This window comes from Triturus cristatus, chromosome 11 (genome assembly GCF_964204655.1).
Source record: "Triturus cristatus chromosome 11, aTriCri1.1, whole genome shotgun sequence".
Lineage (NCBI taxonomy): Eukaryota > Metazoa > Chordata > Amphibia > Caudata > Salamandridae > Triturus > Triturus cristatus.
In genome coordinates, this window is record NC_140594.1 from 474,000,955 (window position 1) to 474,025,610 (window position 24,656).

The window sequence follows — 24,656 nt, forward strand, 5'->3', positions numbered from 1 at the left end:
GTGCTTTACTAGCTCCCCCATCTCATCCCAGTGTTGGTATTGGTGTCTATTGAGGAGTGCATTCGAATTCGCCATGCGCCAGTGCATTGCGGCGTTCCTCTCGACCTTTCTGCCTGTGAGGTCGATCCTCCTGCTCTCCTTATCCGGAGGTGGCCCCGAAGTTGCTGGAACGTTGGCCCTTCTCCTGGCCGTGGAGGCTATGATGGAGTCTGCGGTGACGCTACCCTTGATGTAAGGTGGGTCCAGGGAGGAGTGCTTATATTTCTTCTCTGTCCTGGGCGTGATCGACCGGCAGGTGGCAGGCTCCTTGAAGGCTTCTCTCCCCTGGTTCATCACGCTTTGTAGCATGGGGAGGAACTGACTCCTAGTCTGGATGGGGAGCAGTGTTTCGACGAGAAAATCGGCTTTCGGCCTCTCCTCGTCGAGTTTGACGCCGAAGGCCATTGCTGCGCTCTTCACCACCATATTGTATACCCCGATGTCGTCGGGTGGCGAAGGCCTCGAGGGGTACGTGTCCACGGCCTCCTCCGGGTTTTCGGTGTCGAGATCGTGCCATTCGACGTCGTTGCTGGTAGATGCCGCCGATTCATAGAACGACTGTTGGTCTTCTTCCTCGGCTTCCTCCTCATAATAGGGCTCCTCTTCTTCCTCGAGATCCCTTGTCAGCCCTTCGGCGTCGAACTCGCCTTCGACCTCGACGACGTCCGCCGATGAAACCGTTGGAATCTTGAATTCCTTCATCCTGGCGTCGAACTCCTTCTTCCTTTGAAGGATGTTCTCCATTTCGGCCTCGAGCCGCCTCTTCTTTTTCTCCATTTCGGAGATGCTTTCGGCGTCGACCGCGGGTCTCTTCGATGAAACTTGCGTCGACGTCGAACGTTCTTTCTGCGTCGATCGGCCAGTTTCATGGGACGATTTCGACGACCCTTGCCTTTCGGCGTCTTTCTGCCCCAGGGAGTCCTTTTGTAAGGATCCGCTTGGCCTTTTGTCCGAAGTTCCCCCTTTGGACGTCGAAGTTTTCGGCGCCGGGGCTCCCTTCGTGGACCTTGACTCAGTTTTTCTCGAGTCACCCTCGTGTTTTCGAGGTGTCTTTTGATTTGCGCTCGACGATTCTCTTACCTAGTCTTCTTTTTTCTTGTCGGTCTCTACGACCGTGAAGTTTTCGGCTGTCTCGGCGACGTTGTCCTCGTCGTCCGTGTCGAGGCCCAGCTCGTAGAGTGTCGGGGGTTTCCCTTTGCCATCCATGTTGGCGTTGGCTCTTCTCTGCCTCTCTCTCACTCTGAGTGTCTTCGGCGCGAAGGCTGAGCAGGCGTTGCAGTCGATACTCCGGTGATCCACCGGTAGGCAGAGGTTGCAAACCGGATGCTGGTCTTTCTGCGCGAACTTGTGGTGGCAGTTTGGGCAGAACTTGAATGGCGTCTTGTCCATTTCGCTCAGGGTCTCTGAGCGTGCATTCTCCAAGGCTGTCGAAGAAAAAAGGTTCGCTGGTCCTCTTTCTTCGCGCTCCTGATGAAATCTGTTCTATTCCTGATGTCTTCTCTTGATTCTATCGATGAAACTCGCTTTTCTTCCTTCTTCCTCCGAGTGAATTTCTGGAGCTTCCCGATGACGATCCAGACCCAACGGCGGAAAAAAGAATCTGAAGATGGCGCCCCAAAGGTGGGACTTCCGCAGGAAGCACGACGACGTCACGGGAGGTGCACCAAATGGTGGACGTCGACGCCCACCTGGGCTACAAAAAAAAAAAAAAAAAAACAAAGAAAAGACTACGAATCCGGACCCAACCACGAGATCGCGGAATAATGCACAGCATAGTGAATCCAGAAAGATTCACGCTGCAAAACTCTTCAAGCTGAAAAACTACTACTGGTAAGTAACCAATTCATTTTGCAGCACAAATCTTTTTCTGGGTTCATATACTGTGCATTACATTATGGAGCAGTGTCACCTTCCTTGGGATGGTTGGGGTAAGATTAGGAAGACCTTGTGAACAGGTGTTAAAGTACCTTTTGCCTCACCTGAGCATCCTTTGTCATCTGTTTGTCCACAGAATAATGCTTGGTAAATGTGTGTGGAGATGCCCATGTTGCTGCTGCACATATAGTGTTTATTGGCACATTAGCCATGAAGGTCAGGGTTACCCCTTTTTTCCTTGTTGACGGAGCTGTTGACCAGGAGTTTAATCTTCTTCCCGCTAATGAATAGCATACTTGAATTGCTTCTACAATCCAACAAGCAATTGTCCCCTTTGTCACAGGTGCATCCTTGCTGGACTTGGAGTAAGAGATTTACAATTGATTACCTTTACGGAATTGTCTTGTCTGCTGTAGATAGTATAGTAAAGCTCTTCTTACATCCAGGTTATGAAGAGCCCTAGCTGTGTTTGTGGGGGTAGGAAGAAAACTGCTAGCTGAATTATTTGATTCATGTGGAATTTCCTTACTACTTTTGGTAGTAATTGAGGGTTGTTCGCTGGGACAATCTTGTCCTTGTGGATTTGGATGTATGGTTGCTCAATAGAAAGTGCTTGTAGTTCACTTACTCTCTGTAGAGATGTTACAGCTATTAGGAATGCCGTCTTTATTGTGATATACCAGAGTTCTGCTTTGTGTATGGGTTTGAATGGTTCTGTCATTAGCTGTGTTAGAACTGTTTTTAAGCGCCACATAGGGACTGAGGCCTTCCTTCGAGGTGCGAATCTTTTAAAGCCCTCTAGGAATCTCTTGATGACTGGGGATGTGAAAAAGCTGCCAAGTGTACCTTGAGGCATGAGTAGTTGATTTTTCAATGTAGCAAGTGGATAAGATATATTAGCACTGTTATCTGTGTAGATATCTATGGCATTGTCCTCCGTACACCATATGAGGTATCGTTTTCACTTCACTGCGTAGCATTGTCTTGGGGTTGGCTTTCTAGCCTCCTTTAGTATCCCCATTGTTCTCTGTGGTAAGTTCAAATGTCCAAACGATGTAATCAGGCGCCAGGCTGAGTGTTGCTGGTTATGGGCGTAATATCTGCCCCCCCCCCCCCCCCCCTGCATTGAGAGAAGGTCCTTTTCTGCCTTGAATTGGATATGTCCCTTGGACAGTTCCAGTAGGCTTGAGTACCAGGGTTTCCTTGTCCATTGAGGGGCTACGAGAATTCTATCTGTTCCTGGTAGTCTGACTTTTTCCAATAACCTTTAGAGGAAAAGCACATGAAAATGTCCCTGACCAGTTTAGCGACAGGGCATTACCTTTTGAGAGGTGGTATTGAAACCTGGAGGCCAAGAATTGGCATTTCTTGTTCTCCACAGTTGCGAGCAGGTCTATTACTGGTGTTTCCCAGAGTTAGAATACCTTTTGCAGGCTTCTTTGCTTTATCTCACTCGTGTGGGCTGCTTTTCTGATCTGCTTCTGTGTTGTCATTTCCAGGCAGGTGAACTGGCTGCAGACGGATTCTCCTGGTATGGCTCACTGCCATATTTTCAAGCTTGCATAGGGTAAATGATGTAATTCCTCCCCATTTGTTGAGGTAAAACATGGTTGTAGTATTGTCCGGCTGGATTAATACGTTCTTCCCTGCCAAGTGGGCTCGGAATGCCTCTAGTGCCAGAAACAGTCTTCATCTCTAGGAAGTGGATATGTTTTATGGAGTCTACATACTTCAATTGACCTCGTACCCTCAGGTTTCCTGAATGCACTCCCCAACCCTTGTGGGATGCATCTGTTGTGACGGTCACTGAGGGAGTTGGTTATTTGAATGGTCTACCTAGTGTTATGTTCCTGGATGCCCACCAGTGTATCTTCTGTACCCTCTGTTAAAACCACTAGATTCTACCAACTCCCTGTGGTTTGTGACTAACTGTTGCACAGCTGTTCCTGTAGAGTGCGCATGTGTAGACGTGCATTAGTAATGGCGGGGACAATACCATTATGCTCAGTTTCATAACTGTCCTCACTGTCAGAGACTGTCGTACTGGTAGAGGAGAGTTTGCTCCTTGATAGCTTGTATCCTCTTTTGAGTCTGGTATGCCCGGGCTATCTTGGATTTTAACCTAGTCTTTTCATGTTACGGTTTTGGTGAGGTTTTTTTTGTGGTTTATGGAGAATCCCAATACTTGTAGGGTTGTGATCACCTGATGAACGTGTGTGTAACATCTTCGTTTTGAACCTGCTTTCACCAATCAATCGTCTAATTCGGGATAGACGTGGATTCCTCTCCTTCTTATGGATGCTGTTACTGCTGCTAGCACTTTGTGAAATTTCTTGATGCTGACTATTGCAAAGGGAAAGACCTTGAACTGGTAGGGAGTGTCCTCGTGGATGAACCAGCGGTATTTTTTCATGTGCTTGATTCATGGGGATGTGCAGATAGGCGTCCTTTAAGTCTATCGCTGCCATGAAGTCCCCTTTTATAGATGTGGGATTACTTCTTGTAGTGTTGACATCTTGAAATGCTGTGTACAAATTAATTTATCAGAGATCTCAGATTGGTCCCAAGATATAAGGTGAGTACTTTTCCTTGTTGTGATCCCTTGGTTGTACTTTCTCTATGGTTTGTTTTTCTAGGATTTCCTTTATTTCCTCCTTCAACGTCTAAGAGTTCTGTGGAACTTTATCTTTCTTGATGGATGTGGTGGAGGTTTCTTTGTAAGTTCTATACAACAATTGTTTGTAGCTATGTTTTCCCACTGTAGCAGGTAATGCTTTATTCTGCCTCCCGCTGGTGTTGTGAGGGGGTCCTCTCTTGTGGTCAAGTCACTTAGAACTTGCTCCTCCTCCTCTTGGGGATTGTCTCCTGGCTCTTCCACTGCCACAAAAGAACTGCTTTGGTGTTTTTTTTGTTTTTTTTTTAAACAAATTTTTACAGCCTGTAAATTTTTAAATGATTTTTACAAATCTGTACAGCCCCATAGGCAGTACAGAGAAGCAGCTGGGAAGGTAATATGCATTACAATTACAGACATTAGCATTCCGGAGGACCTCCCAGAGCCGGCTGCAATCAAGGATTGCCATCAAGGAGTCCCCAGTACCAGTCTGTTGGTCCCCCACTCCCCCCCCAGTAGGCAATTCAGCCTACAGGTCGGCTCTTCTCTGCACATGTTACAGTCCAATAGAAATACTCAAGTAGGAAACTCCCCAACATTCATCCCACCCCCCCCCCCCAATCTTCAAACACCCCCAACAGAGTCCCCCAACCCCATCCACCCCCCCACAGGCATGCCGTTAGTCCAGTAAAATACTCAGGCAGTCGCCGAAAAAACTTGCATCACACACCAGAATCCCCGCGTCACATAATCCAACCTAGAGAGGCCCGGAAACACTGGGGGAGATTCCTTGCCAGGCCCTCTCGGGACCCATCCTCTTCTACCTCCATCAAGTGCTAGCTGCTTCAATCAGTCTGTGCGCCCTCCATCTCATGAGGCACTCCCTCCCCATCTTCAATCGGGTGCTTAACCCGTTCCACAAGCGCCACTCACACTAGAGCCATTTCCATGGGTTTCTTTCTCCCATTACGCAGAACTGCTTTGGTTGTTGCTGCCAAGATTGGTTTCCAGACGGTTTGCTAGACTGCTGTCTGTTGCCTTGTGGTTGCTGTTGCCCTGTTAAGACCCCTCCTTCCCGTGGGTCTTCTGAGGTTAAATACTCCTCTTTTGAAGGTGCCCCTCTGTAGCAGGGCTCCCAGAGCTCTGGCAGTTTCATGGTCTTCCTTTATTTGCTGTAGGGACTCATCTACCTCACTTCCAAACAGGGCGTCCCCTGTAAAGGGCTTATTGATTATGGAAGTTTGTACTTCCTGTTTCAAGCTGTAGATTCTGAGCCAGGTGTGCCTTAGTGTTGTACCTGTGTGCATTTGTCTGCTGGCTGGAATAGCTAAATCTAGGTCGGATTTCAGACAGGTGTTTGCTAGGTTTTCCGCCTCCTATATGAAGATTATGACCTTTTCTTATCCTCCTCTGGGAGTTTGTTCATTAGTTCCTCAATGTTGTCCCATTGTTGGTGTTGCTGCCTCCTTTTTCATCCTCCTCCCCACCATGTCAATTCTCTTACTTTCCCTATCTGGAGGAGGGTCAGTGGATGAATGAGCGCTTCTCCTCCTCCTTGCTGTGATAATGATGGAGTAAGCCATTGTGTGCCCTTGAATGCATTTAGGGTCCCTTGTGGAGGGTTTGTACTTTGACCCTTCGGGTTACTCCCTTTGCTGAGGCAGGTTCCTTGAAAGCCTCCTTGCCCTGGTCCATAATGCTTGGCAGCATTGGAAGGTTATTGTGTACCTTTCATGGATGGTGCTAATGTTTCTAGGAGGAAACAGGAGTCTCTTTTCACCTCCTCTGAGAGGTCCCCGAGAGTATCAGCTGCTCTCTTGATGAGGCTGTTGCAAAAGGATACGTTGTCCGGTAGCAAAGCTTTCAAGGGTTAGCTACAGACCTCTTCAAGGCTGTGTGTCGAGGTCGTTCCACTCTTCCTCGAAAGTTCCCGTAGCTTCCTCCTCTTCTGGAGCGTCGAGCTCTTTGACATCCTCTTCTTGAGGGTCTGGGTTTACAAGAGCTTCAAGGGTATCCTCTTCTTCCTCTGCAGCAATGGAGGGTTTAGAAGGAATACTGAACTCATTTAGCACCTCAAACTCCTCCTTTCGTTGGAGTGCCGCCATTTCTGCCTCTAGGCATCTTTTCAACTTTTCCACCTCGAGGGCCCTTTCGGGCGTCTGAAGCCGGGGAGCTCCTCTTCTTGAACGTGTGGGATTCTGTCTCCGAAGGTATGGTCTTATCCTTTGCGGCCTCTCGTCCAGCACTGGTCTTCGTCAGTTTCAATGTTGTCCCTTAGTCCGTATCCCTGGCATGGGATCCATGGGGTTCTTTCGACCGCGGCTGACCCTCGGTCGTTTTCTTTAATGTCTGGGCTGCCTTTTGCACCTTCTTTTTGAGGCCCTTGGTATCTGACGGGTAAGGTTTTTTTTTACCTTCTCGTTTTTCTCGACGTCCTTCATCCTTTTTGCGGTACGCCTTCTCTCTGCGCCCCCTTCGAGGATCTCCAATACCCTCAGGTTGCTGATTCGGACATCACCCCAGGTTTGTCTTCATCGCTTGAGAGGAACAAGTTCCTAAGTGATACCTGGTGCTTCTGACCGACAAGCATGGCTGCGTGGTGCTCCTCCCGCTGCCTTCGACAGGCCTTGAGAGTTTTCTACATGAATACAGCGCAGGCCTCGCAGTCCTTGTGATCTATCGGCAGGCAGAAGTTAGACGTCGTGTGGATCGCATTGGGCAAATTTAGAAATCGCCACTTCCTTGCATTCTTTCGGTCCATCTGCTTTGCTGTTGCTCCGTCAGGATGCACCGATGGGAAAAGGTGGCCGGAGGTCTCAGTTTGGTGTCTTCTTGATCGATGTAGGATGTTTTATTCTCTTAAATTCCAAGCTTTTTTGTAGATTTCGTCCAAAACTTCGGAGTCTCTTCCCTTGCTTCCAGATCCAACAGCAGAAAAAAAGAATCTGAAGATGACTACCATGCACATGAACTTCCGGGGCGCCATCTGACCTTACGCAAGAGATGGACCTAGCACAAAATGGTGGTCGATGGCGCTCCACAAAAAAAAGAAACTGACAGTCCCGGACCCAACCACTAGATGGCGGAATAATGCACAGCCTGTGAATCCAGAAAAGGATTCATGCTGCCAAACCTTATTCGTTAGTCCGGTTACAGAGTGGGAAGGATGGGTGGTTTCGGTAAACAATCTGCAGCTAGTCTCTACAAGATACGGCGTTACTGAAGGTAAGTAACGTGCTCATCTGATATACTTCTAGCCGCAGATTCCTTACATTATAATAGATAACCAAGCAAGGTCTCTGCAAATCAAACTAAGACCAGAATGTCCCATAGGACCGAATGGGCAAAATGCCCACCCCGACGGACTGTGCTGTCCAAGCAGTAGTACTTTGTGAACCTGTGCAATGAATCCCACGTCGAAGCCTGACAGATGTTTAGGACCAGAACTCTGCAAGCTAAGGCAGTGGTCACAGCTTAGCTCTGGTAGAATGAGCACACAAGCCCTCAGGTGGTTGCTATTTGACCAATGCTTCGCATATTTTTATACAGAGCACAATCCATCGGGAGATTGTTTCTGCACAGTCTTCCCTTTCATGGACAAAACGTACCCTACGAAGAGTTGGTTATCCACCTGGAAATCGTTTGTGTGGTAAAGGTAGAACAACAACGCTCTATTTGGATCCAGACAATGGAGTCTCTCCTCTTCCTTAGAAGGATAAGGGGGGGGGGGGGGGGGGGGGGGAGGGGGACGACACAGGGGAGGTAGGAAAGGTGATAGTCTGGCTTACGTGGAAAGGGCAGGAAGGGGGCACGTGTCTGGAGGACCAGTTTCGATGGATAAGAAGAAGTGTACACAGAGCTGAACCTCCTGGCCGATGTGATGGCCACCAGAAACGAGATTTAGATATAATAATAACTGAAGAGGGCAGTTGTGTAACAGGTCAAAAGGAGCGTGTATCAGGAAAGTAAGGACCAGGTTCAAGTCCCACTGGGGCACATGCTGTGCATCGATTTTGTAGCGGTTTGTTACTACAGTAGTAGTTGGGTTGAAGATGAGCATTGATTTGAAAACAGATGTTGTAAGACCCTTTATCTTACTTGTGCTTCCTTGTACATGTGAATATCTACACAGTAGTGTCTTGTGAACATGCGCACTGATGGCTGACTAGCTGCCATACAAATGTCTTGTAATGAAATATTTGCTAGGAAAGCAATGGTTGCTCCATTCTTTCTTTTTGAATGTGCACCAGGAGTCTTTTGTAATGTCTCTTGTGCGTTTACATGGCACAACTGAATGGTCTGAACTATCCATCTTGCAATGGTGTTCTTTGTAACTGATCTTACTGGAAAACTATTTGCAAATGACGCAAAGAGCTGTTTCGTCTTTCTGCCTGCCTTTGTCCTTTCGATGTAATACATTACAGCAGGTCTTGCACCTAGAATGTTACATTTCCGTTATGCGTGTGTCCTTGGCCTATGAAAGAAACTTGGTATCTGAATACTTTGATTAATCTTGAACTGCGATGTATTCCTTGGCATGAACTGTGGGTCAGTTCCCATGACAATTCTGTCCTTGAATACTCTGAAATAAGGTTCTTGTAAGGCGAGTGCTTGTAATTCAGTAACTCTGCATAGTGAGATCATGACCACTAAAAAGGCTGTTTTTAATGTGAGCATCTGTAATGTAGCCTTGTGTAAAGGTTCAAATGGTGCCTTCATCAATTGTGTGGTACAAAAGGGGGTGGTGATGGACGGAGCATCAGAACCAATCAAACACTCACCCCCAGTCAACTGATCTGGGTTTAATCCATCACCGTTCTTTAGCCCACTCTGCCACCCCAGTTCAGACATGGCCATATGCAAATCAGTCTGACCCTGTGCCTCATGGGAACAGTCCAGCCCGAACTGCCAAGCCATGCCTTCCCTGGACTGGAAACAAGCTTCCTAGGACCGGTTTCTGGCATTTCAGCCGTCTTCAGCCAGGCGTGCTTGAATCCAGTGGCAAAGTGAGCAAGGGACTCACGTCGGAGCATACCCTGCCAACTTATGGCGATGCTCGTTTCCAGTCCAGGGAGGACCTGGCTTGGCAGTTCGGGCTGGACTGTTCCCATGAGGCACAGGGTCAAGACTGATTTGCATATCGCTGGGTTCAAACTGGAATGGCATAGTGAGCAAAAAAACAATGGATTTTGACTCAGATCTCTGTACTGGGGTGAATGTATACATTGTTCTGTATTCTGTCAATCAATTGTTGTTTTTGCATTCATCAATTGTGTGAGCACTATATTTAAGTTCCATGTGGGTGCTGGTACCTTTGTTGGAGGTGCCATTCTCTTTGCTCCTTCTAGTAAAAGCCTAATAACTGGTACTGTAAAAAAAACTTGTGTAAGTCACTATTGCTGCTAAACGAACCTTTTAAAGATGCATAAGTCAGTTTACATTTCAGAAGATGTGTTAAATACTTTAACACTGTCTTATCTCGTATGTTACTTTTTAATAAAACTTTTTTTAAACATCAAAGTGAATCGCTTTTCCGTTTAGCTATGTAACACTTTCTAGCTGTTGGGTTTTCTTGCTTCCCTAAGGACAGAGATTGAATTCTCTGGTAACCTTAAAAGTCCAAATTCGAAGTCTTCAGAAGCCATGCTGCCAGGCTTAAATACTTTGGTTCTGGGTGAAGCACCCTTCCATCTTGCATAGACAGCAAATCAGAAAATGGCAAACAGATCAGAACATTCCTCTGGAATAGTTGCATTAATTAGGAGAACCACGTTTGCCGCAAGCACTGTGGCACAAATAGCATCAGGGTCATAGTGTAGATCCTGCATTTGGTTATCACTTTGTGAATCAGTGGTATCAGGGAGAGGCGGAGTGGAGGGGAGCTTCACTGTTGGAGTTGGTTTTGTAAATGTTCTTCCCTGGCTTATATATGATCTGTTCCACCACGCTTTCTCTTCTTCTAATACCGTGCCAACCTACACACTTGCCATTTCCGATGACCTTGTCATGGTAATGTGCCAGTAATCACACAAAAGGAACAAAGGTAACTGACTGGCTGGAAGCAGTGTAGCTTTGGTAGTTGAGGTACAGCCCTGCCTCTTATCCATATGGAGAGCTCTGCCAATTGTATAAAATCTAGAGTGAAGGCCCCTCATTGGATCTTGATCCTATAGCTCTACATGTGCATAAAGCACGATTATAATGCATTGCTCTAGTCCCTACTTTGCACTGGTGAATGCATGGGACCAGGTCTCTTCACTGCAGGGCCACCACTCCACTTTGTGAGGGTATGTGTTTTGTGACAAGGTTCCCATGGTACCTTCCGACTGGCATAAAAGAACTTCTACACATCCAAGACAGGACATATGTTTGACTCCCCTAAGTGGAGACTATTATGCAACGGATTGCTGTGAGATACCCACATGTAAAATATTTTTTTGCACATAACTGGTGATTCTGGTACAGCAATAACTGAAGATTTTCTTGAAGGCTAAGAAACCGGACTCTTGAAATGCAGAGAACTCAGAACACTGGCATGTTCCAATGGAGTATTTCAAGATACTGACATTTTAAATTCTAAATAGCCATTTGCAAGGTCAAACTGAGTCAGGAACTAGGCCCTGGTAACAAAAAGAAGGCACTCCTACTAGTGAATTTAAAGCTTAAAAAAAGTGGCGCATGTTTACAAATAGTGCAGCTTTAAATTTGTGAAGACACACTGTATAAGTGTCTTATAACGTATAGAAAACAATGTGGATTTGAACTTGAGGGAATAATGGTTTTAATATCAGCGAAAACCACTGTAAAAACTGGACGAGCAGACCATAAATCTTGCCCACAAACACCACCATCACAAGACTTCTGTGACAAACTCTCCAATGATTTGATCTAAAAAATTTAAAGATTGAAAATTACTTGACAGAGAACATAGACAACACCACGAAAATACACAACCCAACAATCGGAGAAAGAGATCCAAATAACCATCCATCAATGTACACGAACAATACAGAGTCACAAAAAGATTTCCTCAATATCATCACTTCAGCCAGACCATAAGCATCACCATCAGACCCAGAATAGCAAGGAATCTTTAATGATATCCTTCGCTCAACCTGTGCTGAGATAGCAAGATGCCAGCTCAACAAGTCCCCGGAACTAGGTTCATTCCCACCTGAGCTCAAAACCTCTGACATCAGACCTCCCCTCAAAATGAAAAACATCGAATCGTTTGATCCAGCAACCTACAGGCCCATATCAAATGGATCATTTAAGGAATAAAAATGGAGAAAGCAGTGTATACTCAGCTCTGTAACTTTACCAACCATGATGGCTTACTGTCAGACCATGAGTCTGGTTTCAGACCAGGCAGAGGTACAGAGTCAGTTTTAGATCACTCAAGATGAATATGCTGGCTCAGTGGAAAAAAACTTAGTATAAACAAAAAATGGAAGGTGCACCAGTCAGTAGAAGTCCAAAACAAATCGGTATCTTTAGTTATCTCCTTTATTTTTCATACGGATACTCAGCCAACGCGTTTCGTTCCACACTGGAACTTCTTCAAGGCTGCAATTAATTAACATAACATAGAAAGACATTTATAATCTACGAACAACAAACATATATAACTTAAGACAACACTGTCATAATACAAACAATTTTACCAATGTTTTTTTAAAAAACTTTCACAAACACAGGGATCAAACAAAGACATAAAAACCAATCATAAAAGATAATAAACATGTATATATACAATCTGAGACAATGAGCAAATAAAACATAAATGACAAAACAAAATTATTTAAATAGTACATCCGAACAGATTTATAAGCAACAGTGTTACCAAGAAAGGTCCATAGTATCTTGTATTAACACCACAAGATACTATGGACCTTTCTTGCCATAGGTCCGTATATTTTCAATGTGCTGGTGAAATAGATTATTTAGGACTAGAAAACTAATGAAATCCATAGACATATCTTATCCATAGAAATATGGCAACACTGTTGCTTATAAATCTGTTCGGATGTACTATTTAAATAATTTTGTTTTGTCATTTATGTTTTATTTGCCCATTGTCTCAGATTGTATATATACATGTTTATTATCTTTTATGATTGGTTTTTATGTCTTTGTTTGATCCCTGTGTTTGTGAAAGTTTTAAAAAAAAACATTGGTAAAATTGTTTGTATTATGACAGTGTTGTCTTAAGTTATATATGTTTGTTGTTCGTAGATTATAAATGTCTTTCTATGTTGTTATGTTAATTAATTGCAGCCTTGAAGAAGTTCCAGTGTGGAACGAAACGCGTTGGCTGAGTATCCGTATGAAAAATAAAGGAGATAACTAAAGATACCGATTTGTTTTGGACTTCTACTGACTGGTGCACCTTCCATTTTTTGTTTATCTTATCTGTAACTGCTTGCCAGTGGGGTTGTTCTACGACGCACTCCGGAAGCATTGTGCACAGGATCTTAATACTTAATGAGAGACTTTGGGATATTAAGTGCCAAACTAGTAGTCAGTCGTAGTTCTTATCTTGGAAAAAAACTTAGTAGCTGCCTTATAACCTCTGGATTTATCACCTACATCGGACACTGTCCACCACACGGTACTGCAAAGGCTTCACACTATTGGAATCTGAAACTGCTTTAAAATGGATTGCTTCCTAGCTCACAAATTGTAGTCTACCAAACAGTTTTCACATCACCCCCCTCAAACACAACATTGTGCCATTTTTCAGGGGATCATCGTATCCCCTCCATTAATCAATATCTACTTAACCCCCTTAAAAAAATCAGATTATTTCAATCACCTGTTACAACTGTGCATATGGCAGTCAAAACATTTTTACAACGAAAGGCCCGAAGACCTCCACAATTCAAAACTTGACTTCCTTCGTGCCATAAACACATGGATAATTAATAATTACCTAAAGCTCAAAACTGCAAAGTTAGATTAGGACCTGGGAATCCTACCAGCCTACCACAGTATGGCCAAAATAACTTTAAGCCCCTCTGGCTACATCAAGGGAAGTAAGACATCTAGGAGTAACCATGGATTCTATGACATAACCCGGAGGTGAGAATTTGGCATTTTCTTTCTTCTTTATTTTGACCAGCAGCCTTTTTAATAAAGCATTAACATGAGGACTATATATCCCATGAGTCCTCGGTAAAAAACATCAAGTTCATAAACCAGCAGGAACTGTCCAATCGGAAGGCTCCTATCTCATTAACTGGATATGACCCTCGCCGGACCCCTCTATCTTCGCTTCTGGCAAGCGTCAGTGAAGTGTGTTCACTGCTCTCCTAAAGATTTCTCGTTGTTTGGTACAGAGAGTTTGCCTTTGTTTTAACTGGTTTGCCTTGCAGCACGCGAAGCTTCTGCTTCGTGTCTGGGGCCGCAGGAGCGCGTCGGCCCTCCTACGTGGCCGTTTATTTCCAGTCAGATTTGTGCCTGTCAAGCCGGGGCGGAGTGCCCCGTGGTCCGCTGGCCACCAGAAGGCGCGCCTCCTGCATCCTTTCTAGGACGTTCTGACTACTCTCAAGCACGGGACGGAATGCGCGTCAGTTTTAAGACCGTGCTGAGCGCCTCCGTCCGTGTCTCAGTCAGTTTCGCCCGTCCAGCCTGGTATCTTTTACACCCTGTGGGTTAAGGACTGCAGGTAATTTGTTCCTGCTGATCTAGCAGACGTTCCCAGGCTGCTTTAACATTTGAAGCCCATTAAAGTAAAGGGCGCTGTTCTGCGTGTGCCGCCTAGGCCTTATTGACCCTGGTGGTGTTGGGAGTGATATTTCCCTTTGTAAGTCAGATACAGCTGTTTAGCTAGAGCTTTACTTGCCCTGTCCACACCACACAGCGCTTGTCTTTTCCTGTAAGGGGTCTCTGAACCGTTGGCCAATCCAGGCCACAGATATCCTTCTTAGCCAGTGGGTGGCCACCTATAACATCTTACCTGATACCTTCCTCAGTGCCTCAGACCCCTTGAAATACTTACCTCATGGAGAGTTTTGATGATTACTAGGAGGATGAAGACATGCAGTACTTCCCTGTCACAGATGAGTTCTGTGATGCTGCGGACTGTTCCATAGTCAGCGCGGTGGCGCCAAATGGAATTCACACAGATGCCTGCAACCCCTCGCTCTGGGGGAAGACCTCCTGGGGCCCTCAGCCCCCAAACCTCCAGAGCAGGCCACTGCTCCTCCCCCTGAGGCGAACCCCTGCAAACTCCCCCACAAAGAGGGCATGGACCTGCACGCCTTTCACAGGCTAACCGGAGGATCAGGGATCTGCAGAACCCCCACCCTTTGATGATTCCCTGGCAGGTTCTAATGACGATTCAGATCACTATGGATCCTGGCGCCCTTCAAAGTCTCCATTACAGGAGAACCGGTATGCAATGGATGCTTCCAGGGATCCCAAATCAGATCTCCTAGACCCGGAGGAGCTTCTTCATCCCTGTTCCTTGGAATGGGAACCCTGTGAGAAAGTGGCTAGGTAAGTGGTGGGGAGGTTGCAGAAGCCACTGGACCAAGAGGTCCAATCCCACCTTAGGGCGGAGTGCCCCCGTCCTTCACTAGAGGGTAAGGTAGCAGTCACCCTGGAGATCGATGCCCAGATGGCGACCTTGCTAACCAAGTATAAGAACTCGAAAAACTGAATTGACCGTTCTTGGCAGGCTTGCCAAAAGGAGCTTCTAGATATCACAGGCCCTTTAATGAAGATTACCAATATGACGGACCTACGTCTGAGGCAGGCCAAGTAGTTCAAGGGGGTCTCTTCGGTCAAAGAGCTTAGTAAGTTTGTAAACGCATCTTTAATGCACGGGTTATCAGTGGGGCCAGCCGTGGTAGGGGGCACTTGGCGGGCGGTTCCTTACAACCCGCCTCCGGTAGAGACCAGAAACCGAAGAGGGGACAGTGGCAGGATGCATCACATTTTGGAGGATTCTACCCCACCAAAGGCCGAGGCAGTCACAAAGGGACAACGCAATAGCCGTCAAGGCGGTGCGAACTCCGTATCCCCCGGTAAGTTGGGAGCTTATCTCATGCCATTGCTTGGGGGGCAGGCTGGCACAGTTCCTGGACAACTGGAGGGCCCTAACGACCGATGCATTGGTGCTACAAACGGTACAGGGGTTTCACTTGTGTGAGAAAGTGCCCTTTTTCTTGCATGGTATGCCCCCACTTTTTGCTGAATTGCTGATGTACTTTGAGTGTGCCCTAGGCTCCAGCCAATCAGGTATCCAGGGCCTGTGTTCCTTCCCTAAAACTGCATTGAAGCCTAAAGCCAATTGGCATCTCTGGCCACATGTCAGCCCCTGGTAAATGGTACAAACAGCACTGTGACCAGAGAAGGTCCCTAAGGGCTGCAGCATTCATTGTGCCACCCTTAGAGGCCCTCTGCCCTGACACACACCCACTGTCTTTGCAGGGTGAGTGTCTGGGTGCAGAACAAAACAGACTACATGGCACACATCCCTGTGCGCCATGCCCACAAACCACTGCCCTGGCATACATCAGTCTCCCCTCTAGCTGGTTACCCTATGGCAGTGGTGAGGGGACAGGTGCATGAGCCCTGTACCCCTACAGTGCCCAGGTCCATTCCTGGGCCCTGTAAGTGCAGGGCTGCCATTAAGAGTATATGGTGCTGGGAGGTTGTCATTACGAACTCCACAGCACCATAATGGTTGCATTGGAGACTGGGAAGTTTGGTATCAAACTTCTCAGCACATTAAACCCACACTGATGCCAGTGTGGGATTTAATGTAAAATGCACTACAGAGGGCATCTTAGAGATGCTCCCTCAAGCTCTACCAGTCAGCTGACTGAGTGGCTGCCACCACCAGACAGGTTTCTGGACCCCTGGAACGAGAGCTTGCTGCTCTCGGGGGGCCTGAAAGAATGCACATCATGGGACGAGGTGCCAAGCCTCCTCCCCCAGGATGGGCAGGGTTCACGAAGGAGAAGCTTCAAAGGCATGCCGCCTTTGTAAGCTGCTCCAGACCACTTGTACTCAGCAACTGGTCCCCACTGGTTCTACCCACCCCCTTTGGGCGGGAGACCCAGCGGGAAAAACAAAGTGAGGAAGAGAGGTGTGCCCACCTCTGCCAACTCCACCCCTAAGGTGGAGGAGGCGAGGTGAAGCACAACCTCGAGTCCCCGCCATCTTGAGGATGGGGGACCCAGACAACCAGGGACAGGCTCCTGCCCCCCCTCCCACTGGAGAGTGGCAGAATAGGGGGTGTACCCACCCCAGTGAAGGGACCCATTGGTCCCTGCCCTTTACGTACCTGCAATGCCCCTAAATGAATTATTATTCAGGGGCACCCTGAACCTTCCTTCCTCAGATCCCGATTCCGAAGATACAAGAAGAACAAGAAGAAAGAACACCAGCCGTGCAGCTGCTAACAAGAGGACGACAACAACTGACTTGGCCCCAGCCCTACCAGCCTGTCGACCCGCGAACCTGCTCCTGCTAAACCCCAGCGTCTTCAGTGGTCAGCAACTCACAAACTCCGGAGGACCTGACTGCTCAACTTAAGACTGGGACTCCCACGAGCAGTGGTTCTGCTCAAACATCTGCAACCCCAGGCCCCGGTCTGAAACCGCGGATCCTGCCCACTCTGCACCAGACGAGCCCGGCCCGAGCTAAAGTGGACAAAGACCACGAGGACGTCCCCCCCCGGCGACTGTGACCAAGAATCCAGCACCCAAGGATTCCCTTCGATGCTCCCGACGATGCCTGCAGCCTCAACACCAGGGACCCCTCCAACAGCGACCAACAGAGAGTAAGATTTCCCTACGCCAAAAGACACCCCTGCACCCGGTACCCCACGGCCCCCTGTGCCCAACCCCTGGGTGTCTACCCAACCTACAGCTTCCCAACTTACCTCTCGAAGTGGTGGTCGCCCCTAAAGAATCACCGTCCCTGAGTTTGCAGCCCTTGTTCGTCTCGCAGCTTTCCCATTGAAATCCATTGGGCGTCCTACAGCCCAGAAGCCCACTGCACCCGGCTGGCCCAGAAGCCCACTGCACCCGGCTAGCCCAGAAGCCCACTGCACCCGGCTAGCCCAGTGCCGCTGAGGGTGCACCAACTACCCTGTTCTACTTCCCCACTTGCCCTGAGTAAGTGACCAGGAGCTTTGCTCCCACAGCCGTGGGGCCTGCCTGCTGGCAGCCTCCAGCCAAAGGCCCCCTGCCCGCCATAGGCTGACATTGGGCCTACTCTCTCTGCACCTGGCTGCCCCTGTGTCGCTGAGGGTGCAACAACAGTTCAATCCTGAACCTGGGAGACCCCCGAGTCTTGCCCCAGAACCTTAACTCTGCCAGTCGAGTACTTACCTGAAAGCCGTTAACTTACATTTTCTCCATAGGGTAACATGGACTGGTTTTCACTTGGGAATTCTTCTGTGTCGAGTTTCGAAACTTTAAAATCACTAAAAAAAAAAAAAAAAAAAAAAAAAAACTCGGCCGATTAACGAAAACAAAATTACTCACCTGTTCTCAGGAGAGATCCCAGTGCTGGACTTAGGTGCCCAGCACTGACCAGAAAAAGTCATTACAACTGATTTTACGATAACTTGATTTTCCTTCATAGGATAACATTGCCTGGTTTTTACCAGAAATTCCTCTTAAGTGTCGATTTTTGCATCATACAAATATTCCTTAAAAATCGCCTTTTTAACAAAAACTATTTCTTTCAACTGTTTACAGGAAATGCACCAGGGCTGAATCCAGGATCCAGCCCTGAGTAATAAAAACGTTCGTAAAGTAATTCTATTGCAACCCCTGTACCTTAATGCATTCAAAGTCGATTTTGTTCATTGAAAGTATTCAACAGCAACTTATTTTTAGAAAGTATTTTATGCAAACCTATGGTTCTAAAATAAAACAGTATATTTGTTATACAAACAATTGGCCTAGAGTTCAGTTCTTGAGTGTGTGAGACCATTTGCTGACAGTGTGTACATCAAATGCTTTACACTGTCCTCTGACGCTGCCTTACTGCTCGACCAAGCTACCACTTTAGAGAGTAAGGTTCTATCTAACTTCAACCTCTGCCAAACCTCTGGAGACTCTTGGACTCTATACACACTGTACCTCACTTTGGTGCAGTATATATAGAGCCAGTTTCTTACAAAATGGAGTTCTACGGTTCCCCCGTCCAGCACTCCCCATCCCCAAAGAAGTGCGGCAAATTTGATAGAAATCCCAAATCTTGCTTCGCAGCATCGCCAGAGTAGTCGGTCTCTTGTCAGCTTTGATCCAAGCTATCTTCCAGAGCACCTTCCATTTTTGGGCCCTTCAGAGGCTCAAGGCATCCCACTTGCGCAGGGGATTAATGTACACCCAGTAGGTTCCCCTCTCCGGGGAAGCAAGGGAAGAACTGCAGTGGTGGCTTTCACACATGGAGGCCTGGAACAGACAAGCCATCTTTGGTTCCCAACCAGACCTGGAGATCAAATCGGACGCCAGTGGTTCCGGCTGGGGTGCCCATTGTGGAACGTTCACTACAGGCGGCGGCTGGTCCGCAGAGGAACGGTCTCTGCATATCAAATGTCTGGAGCTGATGGCAGGAGCCTTCGCGGTTCGATGTTGGACCAAAGATCGGGCCTAATCCTGCGTCCTCCTAAAAATGGACAATGTGGCAGCCGTCCGCTATATCAACCATCTGTGTGGAATGCGTCCCAAAGGCCTGGCCGATTTAGCCAAGGACATCTGGGAGTACTGCCAGGCACACCAGGTATCTGTGACAGTGGAACACCTTCTGAGGGTAGCAACCAGATAGACTGGCAGTCGCGCCACCTACGCAATTGAAGTCTTTGGAAATTGTTTCCCCTGATGTTTCAAGCTCTCCAAGTGCCGTGGGACCCTTTCACAACCGACCTGTTCACTTCTCACCTCAATCATCAACTTCCTTGGTACTTCAGCTGGAGACAAGATCCGGGAGCAGCGGCCACAGATGCCTTCCTGCAGAATTGAGTGGTGGAACGCGGCTATGCATTTCCCCTCTTTGCGCTGATGAGGCAGACGCAGGTACAACGACAGGAGGCGGACTTGGTGGTGATCACCCTGGCTTAGAGATCGCAAGTTTGGTTTCCAATTCTAATGGAACTTTCTTGGGCTTCTCCAATCCGTCTACACTGGTCGCCTCATCTCCTCAGCAATCCGGCTGGCAATCCTCACTCTCTGGTAGCAAACTACTCTCTCCCGCTCATGGCGTGGATGATTACCGGTCTCGATGGCAAATTCTGGGCCTCTCGAGAAACGCTGAGGACCTCCTCTCTCGAACCTGGGTGGATGGAACAGTTTATCGACTTAGTAACGTTGGACGGGTTGGTGCCTCCAACATTGTCCACATTTTGAATTTTCTAGCCTCAGAGGGCTTAGCGTATAGAACAGTCAATACCTTTTAGTCCGCGATCTCAGCAGGGCATGCATCAGTGGCAAACCTCCCGGTGGGAGAACATCCATTAGTTAGGAAACTGTAGCGGGGCATTCGCTTATCACTTCCCCCAGAGCCGAGATACTCAGTCTTCTGGGACGCTAACAATGTTTTGAACTTATTGTCCGAATGGCCGAGCAATAAGTATCTGTCACGGAAACAGCTATCCTCTAAATTAGCTATGCTATTATGTCTGGTATCCTGTAGACGAGTCTCCGATATCAGAGCCCTAGATATTTCAGGACGTTTGTTTACCCCAGAGGGAGTCCCCTTCTTTGTTACCCGATGCACCAAATGCCAGTCTCAGGCTCTCTCTTATCCGGCGTTTCCAGAGGTACCCAAACTCTGTGTTGTTCGATGTATCATAACCTACATGGCCCTGACAGCAGACTCACGACCTCATAGGGAGCGACAGTTGCTTGTCACATTGAGGAAGCCCTTAAGGGCAGTCTCATCCCCAACAACTGCGAGATAGGTCCGATGGGTGATGCTGAAAGCAGGCATTGATAGGACGGTATTTGGAGCGCACTCAACAAGGGGCGCAATGGCTTCTAAGGCCTTCACTCTGGGAGCCCATTTGGAGGATATCCTAAATGCGGCTGACTGGTCTTCAGATTCAACCTTCAAGAGGTTTTATTTTAAGCCAGGCACCTCCATAGTGGCGCTATTGATGGATAAGCTTTGAACTAGCCTAATCCTCGCCTCCGGGTCCTGACATAGAATGAAGAATTTCCTAGCTTTCGTAACGGAAAAATTCAATTATATTAAGGACACAAAGGCGAGGATTAGACCTCCCACACAATCGCTCATGACCCACCGGCGTTGTTGGATTCTACGTCGGGGTGCAAGTAATGAATTTTTCTGTTTCTCGCCCGTTTCATATAGAGATGCTATGTTATCTGTACAGTTGCTATAGAGGCTACAAATGCTTTAGAGATGCTCTGTTGTGGACGTTCGCCGCAAGCAGTGTTTATGGCTCCTGTTCTCTGTTCATAGGTTCAGAGTCCCCGAAGCAAGAGGGTTGAACTTCCACCGTCGCAGGAAGAAAGAGGGGTTCCGGCGACTGTCATATCCAGTTAATGAGACAGGAGCCTCCCGATTGGACAGTTGCTGTTGGTTTATGAACTTGATGTTTTTTACCGAGGACTCATTGGATATGTAGTCCTTGTGTTGTTAATGCTTTATTAAAAGGCTGCTGGTCAAAATAAAAAAAGAAAGAAAATGCATAATCCTTGCCTCCGTGACCATAATGGAATAGAAACTTTTACGAAAGCTAGGAAATGTTTAATTCAGGCTTATCCTTGACACAGTATTCTAAAAATACACAGGCACAAAGACTGCCTTCTACACAATGAAAACACTACCTCAGATTTGGCGCTCATTCATTAAACGCAAAATCCAACTCATCCAAAAAGATGCTGCAAGGCTTTATCTCCGCCTTCACCCAAGAGAACGCATGACTCTAGTCCTGTAATCGTTCCACTAGCTAGAAAGGCAATGTTCAAGTCATTCTGCATTGTCCAGAGCCTCCCAAGGAAAATTACAGCTCTACCTACAAGTTAAATTCAGGCAATACAAACAAAACAGGACACTGTTCAGGTATGCACCACTTATACCATAAGAAACTCATAGGAAGCACTACCTTCTCAGCTCAGAACAAGCTGCCATGCTCTGGAACACACTACTGGTGACATTAGAAGAATCTAGGAGCAAATTCACAGCAGAACACAGTTGAAAACATGGCTATTTCCAAGAGAACTACACCACTGCACAGCTCGGTAGCAGAACCCAGAAAGACAATCATACCCATAAGCTTAATCTTCAGCTTACAACCACAGATTGGAAACATCCAAACAAGCAAACTACTATGCCTGGAAGCTAAGAAGGACTGATCTATGGTTCGCCGGGGAAAAATATGACTATGCAAGTTCAGATATAACATTTCTGGCCCACAATAATACTAAGTCCATAATACATAGAGGTCATCAGCCAAATGTAACTCGTACCTCTTGCATTAGACATTTTCTACAAGGGTTGCCCATCACCAGTACTGTACTGCAAATAACCAGCCATCACCAAATGAAAAGGCACGGTATAACTGAAGAGATCTAGCAAGTACACTTACACAATCTGAGGTCTATATTTGAGTCCACCTATGCAAGTTCCAAATATCTATACACTAGGACTGCTTCTTTACATCTCACAATGACCGATATTGGATGATAGTAACAATGCCCATCTCAGCAGATCCCTCCACTTCTCTCCCTCCAACCCTGCTATCTCAGGACCACAACTAAACACACAATATCAACCTGGATAACCCAGTGCAGTAACCTGCCAGGCAAACTACAATCGTAATAAATACCATAAAGGGACCTGAAGAGCTGTTCAAAGCTCCCACCATACTGAAAACCATAAACGTGCACTTCTGTCTCTAACACCTCATCATCTGCTGCACTGCATCACTTAACACGATAACTGCACCACTCATGTCATGGAAACACTTCCCACATAAAATAACAAAGACAACACTCTTCAAACCACACATCCTATATGGCACAGCTTCCTGCCCATGTATGCAAGTGCTTCAGTGCCCCATACAGGGGTTTTAACCACTATATAAATGCTGTAATACAATACGAACAAGTAGTTGGCAACAAAGAAACTTGACAAAAAGAGAAACCAGCAAAGGTGTTCCACAAAATAGTATTGAATGCCCACTGAAAGCAATTGTAATTAACAGTTACATTTACTATAGTAAAAACTAAACCATGATGCACATTAAGTACAGCAAAACCCAAAGCGTTTTTAAGACCATACTTGTATGTAGGGAATTAATGTTTTCAAAAAGCTATTAAAGAAACACGGTTTTAAGACTCACGTTTTGAGTGCCTGTCGCAGAGTGCTGCTGCCCTCATGTCACACAGTCGAATAGTCCCCTTGCTGCTGCTGTAAACAAAGGTGTTACAATGGTGTGGATGAAACTCCGCAGCAGTAATTACTTCCGTCAGTTCTTCCATGTTGGCAGGCTTAATATCTACAATGTCTAGAGACACCCGGGTAAAGGAATTTAACACAAAATGGCACGCCAAACATGCTACACATTCAAAGACCTTTTTTTAATTTTACTAATAAGGTCTCAGATCCTCCGTAGTCCCGGAAATCTTTACTATTACGCCACAAATGTTGAAGGTAACTATGGAAAAATTTTCACAACAACATTTATATTGGTAAACCGGGACATCCCTAAATATAGAAACAGTTACTTAACAGATTCAACAGACTTGTCCTCATGTAAACGCAACTGGTGCTCATGTAAAGTGCTCCGATACCCTATACCTTCAGGTCAAGTTTGCGCTATAAAAAAATCCATAAAAAAAAAAAAAAAGACTATTCGCCAGCAACATTGGAATAAGTTATATCCTCACATATTGTTATGACTACAGCAGACAGAGGTGAGTCTTTCCCAAAGCGTGGATGGAATATTACGATTGGAGTCTGTGCATTGCCACTTTACAAAAAAAAAAAAAAATATGCTCAAAAAAGAAGTCAAAAACGCACACACTGCAACAAAGCTCCACCTGAGAAATAAAAATTACACCATATTGTAAAGATTTCGGACTTTCCTTAAAATAGAACACTTATGTGAACAATGTTGTCCAAAGACGAGTCGATTGTAAATTGTTAGGCACTCACAAGCAAAATCTCCATTTAAAAAGAATGTATTTACCAGCTTCAAGCACTCACTCCTATGACTAGTCAACCAATTGCACATTAAAAAGCACAGAAATAATTAGAAGAAAACTATGGGTAATCTAAACATGGACCTCTCAAAAGGCATGGGACAGAAATAAAGAGAAGGACGTAGAGGGGGAAAAGTCATAGGGAAATCAAGGACTTTCTCAAAACATGGGACTTTAGTGACAGGGTGGTAGCTGGCGGGTAGATCTGGACTGGTGTGGCTATGTATAATTTTAGGTCTCACTGGCTATCGCGTAAGCGATCGCACAGCGAGACTCTAGTAAAGGGTCTCCCAAAAGCGGATTGCATGGCGAGCACGCCAACAATCACGTGCATCGTGCCACCATGCAATCCGTTTGGCATCCTACTTTAAAGGGTGCGCTCCCCCGCCTGGAATGCGCTCCCCCGCCAAGCGTGCGCGCCACGCTCCGCCGGGCTTGTCTTGTTCATCTTTTTAAACATTCACGTTATCATGCGCTTACAAAAGCCTGCATGTTCGAAATGGGTTTCTTTATTTTGAGAGCGAAGGTCTTTACAATGTACGTCTAACATTATTTAATGCCAACAGAGCGTGGTCTTTTTACATTTGTTTGTTTTTAGGTTGCCATGAGCACATAACTGCGCTGCACGCTAAGCTTTATATTAATAGCAGCGCACATACTTTTTGTAGGACAAGTTAGTACTTTGCTTTGTTTACTTGGCTATTATTCCAGCGGACATAATACAACTGAGCACACTGTCTGATGCCTGCGGATGCCTGATGTCTGGTTCCGGATGCCTGAGGATGCCTGATGTCTGGTTCCGGATGCCTGATGCCTGCGGATGCCTGATGTCTGGTTCCGGATGCCTGCGGATGCCTGATGTCTGGTTCCTGGCGCCTGGTTCCTGGCGCCTGACGTCGGGCGCCTGATTCCTGACGCCTGATTCCTGACGCTTG

At 46.6% G+C, this 24,656-nt stretch overlaps 1 protein-coding gene across 2 annotated transcripts in view; it reads right to left on the minus strand.

Annotated features, from left to right (window-relative positions):
- PPP2R2A (protein phosphatase 2 regulatory subunit Balpha) overlaps positions 1-24,656 on the minus strand; it is a 415,049-nt gene that overhangs the window by 108,134 nt on the left and 282,259 nt on the right. For both annotated transcript variants that reach the window (XM_085632765.1, XM_085632766.1), the window contains one exon: positions 22,860-23,024. In XM_085632765.1, coding sequence (XP_085488891.1) covers positions 22,860-23,024 — 165 coding nt within the window. The remainder of the gene's footprint in view (positions 1-22,859; positions 23,025-24,656) is intronic.